This window comes from Catharus ustulatus, chromosome 11, assembly GCF_009819885.2.
Source record: "Catharus ustulatus isolate bCatUst1 chromosome 11, bCatUst1.pri.v2, whole genome shotgun sequence".
Classification (NCBI taxonomy): Eukaryota; Metazoa; Chordata; class Aves; order Passeriformes; family Turdidae; genus Catharus; species Catharus ustulatus.
Window position 1 is genome coordinate 1,692,314 of NC_046231.1, and position 13,328 is coordinate 1,705,641.

At 42.7% G+C, this 13,328-nt stretch overlaps 1 protein-coding gene across 1 annotated transcript in view; it reads right to left on the reverse strand.

Annotated features, from left to right (window-relative positions):
• Positions 1-334: 334 nt before the first annotated feature.
• CEP89 (centrosomal protein 89) overlaps positions 335-13,328 on the reverse strand; it is a 40,768-nt gene continuing 27,774 nt past the window's right edge. The window contains exons 18-19 of the mRNA XM_033069731.1: positions 11,478-11,647; positions 335-730 (exon numbers count right to left, since the gene is read on the reverse strand). Of these exons, the coding sequence (XP_032925622.1) occupies positions 505-730; positions 11,478-11,647 (396 nt within the window). The 3' untranslated portion in view covers positions 335-504. The remainder of the gene's footprint in view (positions 731-11,477; positions 11,648-13,328) is intronic.

Consider the following 13,328-nt stretch of genomic DNA (forward strand, 5'->3'; position numbering starts at 1 on the left):
AATTCCCATATTTTTGCCTGAAAGTCCCTTGATTTCAAAATTATAATAATTTGGAGGGAGGGGGTTTACATTCTCCATTTCAAAGAGAAGCTCCTGCCTTTCTTAGCAGACACCCGTCCTCCAAACTAAAACAGCAACTTTTCGTTCTTTGTCCATATATAAGCCGCACCAGATTATAAGCTGCACTTCGGGTTCAGACCAAAATTTTAGTCAAAATGGTGCAGTTTATAATCGTGAAATTACTGTACTTGTCTTTACATGTTAACTTAAAGCTGTATCACATTCTGTCTTAAGAAGTAATAGCCTTTTCTTCAAGTAGCAAAGTAATATTTTAGGCTAGATTTACATTATTCACAGTACAAATAGAGAATATGCTGTTGTCATTTTGATGACCTTAAAATACAGTAATATTGAAGACAGTAAACGTTCTATTACACCTTGTTTTGCTGAAAAAGTAAAATTCTGGCACCAAGTTCTCTTTATTGGATAGGATGCAGATTCTTATCACTGACATTCTTGCTGAATTTCATTTTTAGTAGGGGATGAAGTTTTCACCTCACAATAGCTAAAATCTTGTCCATAAACTAGGTCCTTCTGAGCATGTGGTTCATGAATTGCGACAGCATTCCACCTGTTGTCCTTCCTCAGGTATTTATGTAAGAGTTCTCTCATTCTCCTGTTTTCTTTGGCTGTGGATTCCCACATGATTTCAAGTTCTCCTTCTGTTTTCCTAGGAAAAAAATGAAGAGAAATCTTAATTTTACCAGTGTTTGAGCAGTACAGAATTACAGTATGTGGACAAGCAAATTAGAAATGGTCTCTATTTAGGTGCTCGAAATGATCTGATTGAAATTAATTCTGATTTTGCTTTTGAAAAGCTAATTAAATATAACGCTGAATAGGATATGACCAGAAAATTACCCATTATTGGACCCATGTAACAAGTAGGATTAAGTCTGCACACAGAGCAGTGCATGTGAGACACAAATACCATGATTAGCACTCTCCACTGACTGGGGCTCTGCTTCCTACATAACACTGCCCCTCCTGTCCAGAGCACTGCACTCTCCACTCAAAGGGTCTGATCAGAGTGTCACACTGTGCTCAGCTAATGCATCTCTGTGGGAGCCAAACTCAAGTGGTATAAACTTAGAAGGTAGACAAGCCTAAGAGCTCAGATTTCCTTTGACTCCTAGTGTATGTTGACTCCAAAATACAAAATAATAAGGAAATTAAGATCTATTGATGTGGAAAACATAGCTGTCATAGTTGTTGCATGGAAAATGAGCACACATATTTTAATACTATAGACTGATAGAGTCCCCTTGAGGGCAGTCCTGAAGCATTGAATAGAGCTAGCCTTCTATATCAATTGTCCCTAACACCAGTCTCTAAAAATGAGAAACTAATCAATGCAGAACATAAATATGTTGAGATGAAATGCTGTCAGTCTACATTGTGGGCAAAAGATATACAGTAATTTCACGACTATAAGGTGCACCAGATTATAAGGCGCACTTCCGGGTTTCGAGCAACATTTTAGTCAAAAGGGTGCGCCTTATAGTCATGAAATTACTGTACACTAGGAAATTTCAGTGCATCTTAGAGAATCCTGTGTGGTCAATAACACTGAGAACGACGTGATGAAAAGTGGTCCAGAATTTTTGTTTACCAGCCCACTTTGTGTTTCACCTTATGACTGGATATATAGATGGAAGATAAAACTTATGGAGAAAGGCTTAAAATAATTCTTATACATATTGCTTGGAAGGAACTTTTGTAGTGGAGATCAGTAACCATTGAGAATGGAATTAAAGCAAAAGGTGGAAGGTGAAAGCAGTACAGTTGGCTAATAGTTCAACACTCTGTCCAACAATGAGCAGCCACAATCTCTCATTTTGGAAACACCAAAACAGCAGATGACTTTGTTCTCACAAAGTATACTTCTCCTTGAGATGGGATAAAATTTTCTAATCCTACCAGTGCTCAGAATATGCTTCAAAATGTTTTGCACAATGGCATTTACCATTACCTTCAGCCTACATTTGGGGGAAATATGAGGAATATGTATTATTTCATGACTGAACTCCCCCAGCTGGCAGTTCTCAGTTTCACTCATTGGTTGAACTCTATATTGTGATCTTGGAACATTTTCAGCATCTTGTTTTTAAGTGAACTTGAATATCTTGATAGGTACACGTCCCTGCCCTCTGTTGTCCCTTTAGGAGTCTTCAGGCGCTATGCCAGCACTCTTTTTTTGACAATTAATAGAGGAGAGCTTAATCTGGCTTATCATTATTGTAGGACAGACCATTACCCAGGGTTTATTTCATCCACTATTTTCTGAAATTGAGACTTCTTTGGCTTTTTGAGGTTGTTTCTTTGTTAATGTTTGCATGAGCCTGAGGCATAGAATACTTGAAGTAAGATTATGAAACCAAAGATCAGCAAGCTCTGAATTATACTTCAGTGTTGTCAGCATGCCTGACAAATAGGATTGCCATTTTCAGTCCACAAATTCAGTTTAATGGCAACTGCTTATATTTTAGAAAAAAAAAATTAGTTCAAAGATGTTAGTTTAAAAGTGTCCTCATGGTTAAAATTACTTCAGCAGCAAGAAACCAGATGCCTTTACAGGTTTATCTGAACTCTCCTTGGAGAGCTGAGAGATGCAGAGCCAGAGAATGCTGACTGACTTGGCTTTGGAAAGAGCACTCAGAGCACACTGGTGTCAAAGTGCACGCTGCAGTCACATCTAAGGCTTTTCAGTGGGGCACAACTGCTTCACAGTCCAGCTGTTTCCCAGGTGAGCATCTGAGAAGCAGCAGTAGCATCCCACGTGTAGTTACACAAGGGGATTTTGTTTCAAAATTTTGACCTGGTTGAAATGTAAAAATGCATTCAGTGGAATGGGTTGGAGAGAGGATGTCTTCATTCTTGCTAGTCACAACCTCCCTTCCCCTAAGGAATTTGGATTACAGAGCAGCTTGGTTACTACAGCTGCTGATGCTCTGTATATTTTTCTCAACAACAAAATTTCCTTGCTTCTACAGCTGGTTTGCCTCTTAAAACACAAGAGGCAACTTGCCACCTGGGATTTAAAACTAGATACATGCTCAGTTTAGATACATATGCTGGTTCCAGGCGTCTTTAGATAAAAATCATTAAATTAATTTCTTATTAATGTAGGCTATGGCTACAGTAATTTCACGACTATAAGGCGCACCCTTTTGACTAAAATTTTCCCCGGAACCCGGAAGTGCACCTTATAGTCCAGTGTACCTTATGTGATGGACAAAGTTCAAAAACTTTGCCTACCCGAAAGTGAGAGCTGCGAGCCACAGGGGGAGCCGGCAGGGCCATGGTTGCCAGGTGGAGGCGGGGCGGAGCAGCAGCGGGCACGCCCCGGCCCTGTGCAGGCGGAGCCGCCCCTCTAGAGGCACCCCCCAGCCCCATGCAGGCGGCACGGCCCCATACAGGCATCCTTCGGCCCCGTGAAGGCGGAGCCGCCCCTCCAGAGGCACGCCCGGGCCCCGTGGAGGCGGAGCCGCCCCTACAGAGGCACCCCCCGGCCCCGTGCAGGTGGCACAGCCCCTCCAGAGGCACACCCGGGCCCCGTGCAGGCAGCACAGCCCCTCCAGAGGCATCCCCCGGCCCCGTGCAGGCGGCATGGAGGGGCGGTGGCCATAGCCTGGCCCCGGAGAAGCAGCACGGAGGGGTGGCGGCCATGCCCCAGCCCCGCCAGATACAGGCGGGCCTGGGGGCCCGCGGCACCGCCCTTGCTGGGTTCAGGCGGGCCCGGGGGCCAATGGCTGCCGGCTTGAGGCAGAGCCTCGGCCAGCAACAGTGCAGAGGGAGCTGGCGGCGGAGCCTCGCTGCAAAAAAAAAGTGCGCCCTATAGTCTGGTGCGCCTTATCTGATCTACAAAGTTGCCAATTTTGCCGACTCCCGGGGGTGCACCTTATAGTCCAGTGCGCCTTATGGTCGTGAAATTACTGTAATTAAGTAAAAATAAAAATTTCTGTCAACCCCTAACCTTGCCAAAATGTAGGATTTTATAACTTGTTGAGAGTAAGCAAAATGCCAGTGCCCCACTGATGTTTGAAGATGAAAAAATTACTAGAAGTAGGTTCTGAAAGCAGATGCTTCTTTTAAAAGGACAGTTTGCTGCCCTCATTGAACTAAATTGATTCAGCCTTAATCTCAGAATTTTATTTGGGCTGCCTCAAGAATTCATTTTTATCAATCCTGTAACAGTTTATTTAAATATTCCTTATCAAAAAGGTCAACAGTTTTTATTAGGATTATAATTTTGTATGTCACCTCACAGGTAAGAGAGCTCCTCCCCCTTGCCTATGCACAACTGCAAAGCTTTTCTGCTGTTGACCCTCTTCCAAGGACAGTTTAATGTACTTTCAAACTTACATTCTGCATCCAAAGCACAGCAGCTGTAACTACCTTGAGGTAGTTTCTCTGTTTCTCTGCAGAAGTCTTATGAAATCAGCTCTGACCTAGCAAACTCATAAAGGTAAGTGTCCTGTCATATAAGACTGGAAAAATTCATAAACATGGTTTTTTACCCTAGGATCACATCATAAACTTTGTTTATATCTCAAACATCTTATTTAAGGAAATGTATGGGATACTGATATCTCTTATCACTCAGTGACTAATAAAAATGTCATTATCAGCTGCCTGAAGAACAAAATCCTACTGCTTTTTGTCACAGTTGCTTTTGGTGAAAGGTTGCTGTGAATTTGCAACATTGCCTAGCAAAGGCCATAATTACTGAGAATGTTCTACAGAGCAGCTTCCAAGGAAAGGAAATCTGCATACCTTTAAAAGCTTTTATTTATCAAAAGTACAACTATATCTATATGTGTTTCTTTTTGAAAACCAAGTAGAAAATTTCTCATCCCTTGGATGCAATGGGTAAGCAGTGGAACTTCTGATTTTTGTTATGAGGTGAAAGAATGCAGGAGGGCAGAAAATTAGAAAATTTCAAAGGCAAGTCACTGAAAGCTAGTTTGGATGTAGACTTGTTAAAAACAGAATGAGAGAAACAGCACATGAATACATGTCTTTGTCTACACATTCCTTCTGATCATGCTGTGACTGCAGCAGCTCAGCCTCTGGGCACACAGGCGCAGCGCAATGTGCTTTGACCTGCCAGCACTCAGCTGTGCTGTGCTCCTGTTCACACTGATGAGGTGGGGCTGTTTATCCTGGGCAGGGTCTCACTGACACAATGCTGCTGTTTCCATCCAGATCTGCAGTGGGATTTTCCTGGTTTATCCTGTGCAGGGTCTCACTGACACAATGTTGCTGTTTCCATCCAGATCTGCAGTGGGATTTTTCTGCTTTATCCTGGGCAGGGTCTCACTGACACAACACTGCAGCTTCCATCCAGATTTGAATGGGATTTTCCTGGTTTATACTGTGCAGGGTCTCACTGACACAACACTGCTGTTTCCAGATCTGCAGTGGGATTTTTCTTTGCTTTACAAGAAAACTTACCAGCACAACAGGCATAGAATGCTTTTATGATAAAGAATTTCATAGTGGTAGCTGAGTCAGACTTGCCCAAATTTCCTAACTCTGTATTATTAAACTAAATGCAAGAGAAAAATAAATTATATTACAGTAATTTCACAATTACAAGCCGCACCTGATTATAAGCCGCACTTCCGGGGTGCCAGCAACGTTTCGTTTTTCCTTCATAAATAAGCCACACCGGATTGTAAGCCGCACTTTCGTTTGCAGCGAGGATCCGCATGCAACTTTCACAAAGTTGCCAATTAGTAACAGAATCGCGGGATCACGGGGTTTACTGGCTCGGCCCTGCTCGGGGCAGCCACCAGGGAGCGGCTCCAGCCCTGCTCGCCGCTGCCGCTGGGAGGCAGGGGAGCGGTGTGCCTGGTCAGTGCCACCGGGAAGAGGGAGAGGGGCATGCCCGGCTGCTGCCGCCGGGAAGAGGGAGAGGGGCATGCCCAGCCGGTGCCGCCAGGAAGAGGGAGAGGGGCATGCCCAGCCGGTGCCACACTGTGGCCCCCGGGGCCGGGCAGGCAGGCCGTCGCTGCCCCACTGCCCAGGGCCAGGCAGGCTCCACCTCGGCTCAGGGCTGCTGCTGGCTCGGACTTCCAGGTTGGGAAATTTCCAAAATTTGTTCATATACAAGCTGCTCCTGAATGTCAGCTGCACTTCCGGTTTGGGAGCAAAATTTTAGTCAAAATGATGCAGCTTATAATCATGAAATTACTGTAAATATTTTTCTGTCTTCACCTGCTTAGAGTGAGTCATCATACCTTCAGCTATATTTTAAAGTAAACTGGTTTTTCTGATTAAAATGTGGCACGCCAATCTCATTTCCATCATCCACAGTGAAATTAGAGAATAAATTAGAAATTAAATACTTACTGTATGCATTTATCTTAATGTCTATGTAGGCATTTTACACAGAAACATCAGCTAGACAATATTATGGACTAAAACTCTACTCCACAAACAGAGCTGGTTACAATAAATCTAAATGTTTGGTACTCTCCTGCCACTGACTTTGGTTGCCAAGCTACAGATAATGAGCAACACATGAACTACAAATAATTTACAGTAATTTCACAACCATAAGGCGCACTGGACTATAAGGCGCATCCCCCGGGAATCGGCAAAATTGGCAACTTTGTAGATCAGATAAGGCGCACTGGACTATAGGGTGCACTTTTTTTTTGCAGCAAGGCTCCGCCCCCAGCTCCCTCTGCGCGGTTGCTGGATGAGGCTCCGCCTCAACCTGGCAGCCATTGGCCCCCGGGCCCGCCTGTACCTGGCAGGGGCGGTGCTGCGGGCCCCCAGGCCCACCTGTATCCGGCGGGGCTGGGGCATGGCCGCCACCCCTCCGTGCTGCCTCTCCGGGACCAGGCTGTGGCCGCCACCCCTCCATGCTGCCTCCATGGGGCCAGGGGGTGCCTCTGGAGGGGCCATGCCGCCTCCACGGGGCCAGGGGGTGCCTCTGGAGGGGCGGCTCCGCCTCCACGGGGCTGGGGCGTGCTCGCCGCCGCTCTGCCCCCCCTCCACCTGGCAGCCATGGCTCTGCCGGCTCCCCCATGGCTCGTAGCTCTCACTTCCAGGTAGGCAAATTCCTGAACTTTGTCCATTATATAAGGTGCACCAGACTATATGGCACACTTCTGGGTTCCGGGGAAAATTTTAGTCAAAAGAGTGCACCTTATAGTCGTGAAATTACTTTAATCATTTTCCCTTCCTTACTCCTGTGACTGTGTGGAGGGAAGGGAGAGAGAAAATAACAAGCCTTGTAAAATCAGAAATAAATGGCCAAAATAAATGTGTCATTTCTGCCTGATAGGCAAAAAAGAGTAGATACAGATTTAGATTACCTTGGGGAACTACTTTATATTGCAGTACTTGAGAAGAATAATGGAATATGAAGAAATTAGTTCACAGAACAGTATCAGCCATGGTGCTACTTGGTTTTACTGAATTTGTTTCATAAGCATAAAAACTTATAATTTCTTATATAGGTGTAGAATTCAGCTGACTTCTCAGTAACATTTTATTTTTTTTTAAATCTACTTTTTTTATACAGTAATCAAAGGAAAATAGTGAATCATGAGGTTAACCAAAATACTACTTGGAAGATGACTGTAAAAATTAGTTTTTACTTTTAGAGTTGTGTTCATCATATAAGATCATAAGATTTAACTATCACCAGAAAAAAAGCTTGTTACACCATTCAGTGATGTTGGAGACCACAGAAATGAAAGCCATATCTTGATGGGGTTCATCTTGGGCTTGTTTCCATAAACTACACAGTTCAATGGACTACAATGATATAGAGTCACAGGTACAGATCTTGTTTCTTAAAAAGGTAGCTGCAAGTATTAATTGTGTGTGTTTACTGAAGAAAAATTAATTAATTTAGACTGAAAAGGTAAAAGTGATTTAATATACTGTATGAAAAGTGTAATTAATTATTTTACACATCTGTGTCACATCAACTAATTTACCTACTTTGGGGTTAAAGGGTAAATTTTGAATGATCCGTATTATGGGACTTCAAGCTATGCTCTATCCTATCTTGAAAAAACCCACCCTTTTTAATTGCTGTTCTCTACAGTAAAAAATTGTAACATGAGCCCGAGAGATGAAAGTCATTTAATTACAGTAATTTCATGAGTATAAGGCGCACTGGATTATAAGGCACACCTCTGGGTGTCGGCAAATTTCTGAACTTTGTCCATATATAAGGTGCACTTTTTTTTCCTCCCCCCCCACAGCGAGGATCCATGCACAACAAAGTAACGAATTAGTAACGAATCATGCTGAATTTCCAAACCTTTGCAACAGAAAAAGGATACAGAAAGAATCGCATGAACGTGGGTTTACGGGCAGGTGCTCAACTTGCAAACCTTTGCAACATATGGGCGTAGCCTTTAAACGCGGCCTAAAAGAACCAAAACACTAAAAAAAAATACAGAGAAAAATCACTCACTTCTATGAAACTTTTAAACAGCTTTATTTTTCAGTTGGCTCAATTCATTTTCCACGAAACCTTTGAACTCTTCATCCTCTGTATTGGAAATCATCAATTGGGTGATGGCAGCATCCAGCAAACCCGAACCCATATCACCCGTATCTTCATCCTCAGAGTCATCAGTTTTGGTACTTTCGATGCCGTCGCTGGTCAGTCCAGGAATGATGTCGGCCTTCGCGAACCCTTGGATGACAGTTCTGACGGATACTTCATGTCAGGCATCCACTATCCACTGGCACACAGTGAGATAACTTGCCTGGCGTTGCCTCCCGGTCTTTGTGAAGGAGTGCTCTCCTTCCACCATCCAGTTTTCCCACATAATTTGCAGTTTTGCCTTGAAGGAATGAATGACACTTATGTCCAGAGGTTGCACTTCTTTGGTCAAACTACCCGGTATTACAGCAAGCTCCGAGTTCATCTTTTCCACCAGGGTTTTCACACTTTCTGTTTTGTGGGCACACATGGAGTCGTAAACCAACAATGCCGGCAACGCACAAAAAAATCCACCCGGTCTCTGAACATAAACTACTGATAGCCAATTCTTCATTATCTCTTCATTCATCCAGCCTTTCAGATTCACTTCAGCAATTATTCCAGCTGGAAATGTTTCTTTAGGCAATGTTTTTCTTTTAAAAATTACTATTGGGGGTAATTTCTGCCCATTTGACAAAACACCGAGAACTACAGTGTGGTGGGAATTGATACCGAGGATGTTCTGGTTCTCTCGACAGCTCGGGTCGGCGGTGTATCAAAGGTGAGGGGGACTTCGTCTCCATGTTGATGATGTGGTCTGGTTGTATATTTTTTTCAGGGATCTTGCTTTTGAAGTAACTCCTGAAGGTGGCTAACTTTTCCTTGTAATCTGCTGGCAGCTGCTGATAAATCATCATCCTTGTATGGATAGAAAGCTGTCGTTGTTTCATGAAATGGAAGCACCAAGACAGCCCTGCTTCAAAGTCATTTATACTCATTTCATTTGCCATCACTTTGGCTTTTATCCAAATGGCAACAGTTGAGAGGCTTCTGCCAGCTGCTCTTTGTTTGGAAATCCATCGGTCGAGTCTGTCTTCTAGTTGCGGCCATCTCGCTTTATTTCCACGGAAACTTTTGTCTTCTTTGCAAGACATAGGTCATCTTCTTGCTTTCTCCACTCGCGCACCATGGACTTATTAATGTTGTATTCTCTAGCTGCAGATCTATTTCCATGTTCTTTCGCATGGTTGATTGCTTTCAATTTAAAATCTGCATTGTAAGCAAGCCTCCTCTGTGGAGCCATTTCGAAGTTACTCTCCCCGTTAACACCCACCCTCAGTAACACCTTCATCTACGGGTAAGCAAGAAGCTTTTCTCTGATTGGTTTATCGTGGTCAGAAACGTGGGATTCATCTAAATCACCACACTCAATACCCCAGTCTAAACAACACAAGTGACTCGACTTGGGAAAGGTGTGATACAGTGTCAGCTAATAGTAAATTCTCAAATTTTGTCCATGTAGAAGTAGCACTGGACTATAAGGCACATTTTTTTTTTACAGCAAGGATCTGCACACAACAAAGCAACAAATTAGTAACGGAATCGCACGATCACGGGGTTTACTGGCAGGTGCTTAATTTGCAAACATTTTTCACAGATTGACATAGCCTTGAAACGCAGCCCCAGGCGCCCCGCCCTCCCTGTGCCATGAGCCCCGGCGCTCCCGCCCGCCCCCGGCGCCAGCTGGCGCGGCACATGGCTCTTGTGGCTGGCACGGCATGTGGCTCGCACAGCTGGTACGGCACACGGCTCGCGGCGCGGTGCTCCCGGTTCGTGGTGCAGTGCTTGCGGCTCACGGTTCGCGGTGCCCGCAGCGCAGTGCTTGCAGCTTGCACTTTTGGGTTGGCAAATTTCCAAACTTTGTCCATATATATATGGCACACCAGATTATAAGGCGCACTTCCAGGTTTCGATCAAAATTTTAGTCAAAAGGGTGCACCTTATAGTCGTGAAATTACTGTAGTTAAAAATCCTGAATAACTATTTCCAGAGAAATGTGGACCAGTTCAATCTAGTTTTTAATGCAAATTTCAGAGACTACGGGAATGTTCATTGTACAACTTTGCTGCTTACACCTGCTTAATTGCACTGTATTAAGTAACTGAGAGGGATTGTGCTGATATAAGGTAGATGATGCCAAGCCCTGTCTTTCTACTGTCTGTTAAAATCTATTTAAACCTATTATTTCACAATGGTAGTGATGACTTGAGAAATTACTTTTCTTCAGTTGTTAACACTTTTTCTTTTACGCTGATAATGTGAATGGGCTACGAATCTTTCCACCAGCAGAGGGAAAAATACCTTTAAAGGACTCTCTCTATATTTAAAGGATATTTCAACACTGCAGTCACAATCTCCTATAAATCTGTTAAATTTTCTTCTCTTTATTTTGCACATAGCCAATCTAAGTCACTTATTAACAGATCAGTAAGATGGATTCAAAAGAAAACAGATCTTTGGTGTACTCATTAGATTCCCTTCATTTCCTACCATTCTGAAGACTGTTGAGGGGTGTGAATGGGAAAGTGGTCAGCCTTTAGCAGAAGATGCTATTTAGATAAATTAATATGTATCTCGATTCACAGAATCCTTTCAAATTCTCAAAGATTTGCTCAGACTGATATCCTGCTCAGACTGATACCCTTCTTAAGAAGTCGTAAGAACATCAACAGCCATACCAAATAAATTCCTCTTTCAAAAGATCTTTCCAGGAGCTGGGAATCATGAGCAAGGTTTCAGCATTTTCAGAATAGCCAAAATGAGCAAGAAAAGCAACCCAGATCACACCACAGGAGACTCTGCCGGAAAGGGAGCACTGGAGGCTGTGTCAGCTGCTTTCCCTTGTCCCTTTACCTGCCAGACCCACCTAGATTGCTCCTGCCTGTGCCCCACTCACCTGTTTTGCTCCAGCACTTCTTTGAGGGTTTCCTGTTTGTCTTGCAGCAGATGCTGCAGGTGCTTCTTTTCTTGCTCGTACTGAGCAGTTTTCCTTTCAAATTCTTTCTCCTGCTCAGTCATCTTGAGACTGATATCTCCAAGCTTCCCAGCTGCTTTCTTTTTATACATCTGTAAGGGATAAAGTTAATAAAAAAAAAGTGGGATGACAGGACAAATAAGGACAAGTTATTACCAACAAAAGAAACAGAGATAATGATTTTCAGTTGAATCTTTACAACAGCCCTGCCTTGCTTAATTATGTCAGGTAGGTTACAATATGGAATTTCTTTAACCTGTTTGTTAATTTGAAGGTATCACACTTCATTTTGTTCTGCACATAAAACTAGTATGTACAATCAATACCATACCATATGTTTGTTTGAAAGTCACAATTACCTGAAAAAAAAGCTTTTCCAAGATACAAAGCTACACTTTACAGAACATGTTGCTGAACAGTCATAATAATCAGTACATACCATGAAAAAGTGTATCTGTTTTGTTAGCTGTTTATTAACACTAAGAGAAGAAAAGAATTTGCTTGTTGCTTCACACAACAGTCCTCTTGTTCGGTGAAGCGCCAGTGATTTTTGATTAATGGTTATAATAACTAAATGATAACCAATGCGTGGTCTCATCTCAATAAGAAATTATTTTAGTACAAAGTAACTTTGCTTTCTGAAATAACATCCCCATTAAATTGCATAAACTGAAAACTAGTTTGTGTATTGTTACACATTTCTATATGCTGCTGCTCTTGACAATACCAAAATCCAGTGTCAACTTATTTTTCTCATTATTACAAATAGAATGCTAAAACTGTTATTTTCTCTGCAGACTGTGATGTTTCCTACAGGCTACAGAACAGAGTTTTGGGATGGAAACATCTCTTTTAATAAAATTGTAAACTAATTTAGTGAAGCTTTGAAAATACTGCTATTTATGTCTTGCTAATATAAAGTTTTATCTCAGGTGTTAGTCACTAACATCTGAATCAAGGCAGAAAGATTTGAGTTTGCCTTTTGGAGGAATTAGAAAAAAGGCATTTTTAGACATGCTGTATATAAGGCTATATAATCCTTTCCACAAACTGTTTCCTTTTTTGTTCCTGCAAAATGTGTCATTGTGAAATTTAATTTTCTAGAGGTAACAGGATAATAAGAGATAATATTTACCTGGAATATTAGTAATTCAATATTTAAAGCTGACTTACACAGGGTTTTTGTCTTAACTTTTCCCTGACAGTTCTAATAGAAGAATAAGAAGTTAACCAGTAACATCACTCAACTTTTCAGATTCCCAGAGAAGTCTTCAAAATGCAGAGTAATGTTATGGAAAGCTAAAAGTAAACAAGTTCCTCCTGAACAGAAGGTTGCTCAGAGCCAGCCTAGAGGAAGAGCACAGTATAAGGAAACAGCTGAACCCTCTCTGTCAGCAAAAGCTCCATCAGGTGCAGCCTGGGTGCCGGACCTGAAATGGCCTCTGTAAGTTAGATGCCCATAACTTCAAAGTACAAGTGAAAACTTCCTCTCTCCATTTTATCACAGAAAAGGCTGGTGAACTGTAGCATTGGTGAAAGCCTGTTTTCTATCACGTGGTCACTGACCAGCTACAGGGTGGTCTGTGTTTTAAGCTGAGGTTTGTATTTTAAGCTGCACTCTGCCTTGAGGCTTCAGAACTCTGGCTCCTCCATATCCACAGCTGCCTCTGTAGGCTCTGCAATCCCACGGTTGCAAAGTCAGAGGACAAAAGTGCACATTTTTCTTATGGCCATATGGCAGTCTGAAAATAGGTGTGAGTTATACATTGTTCT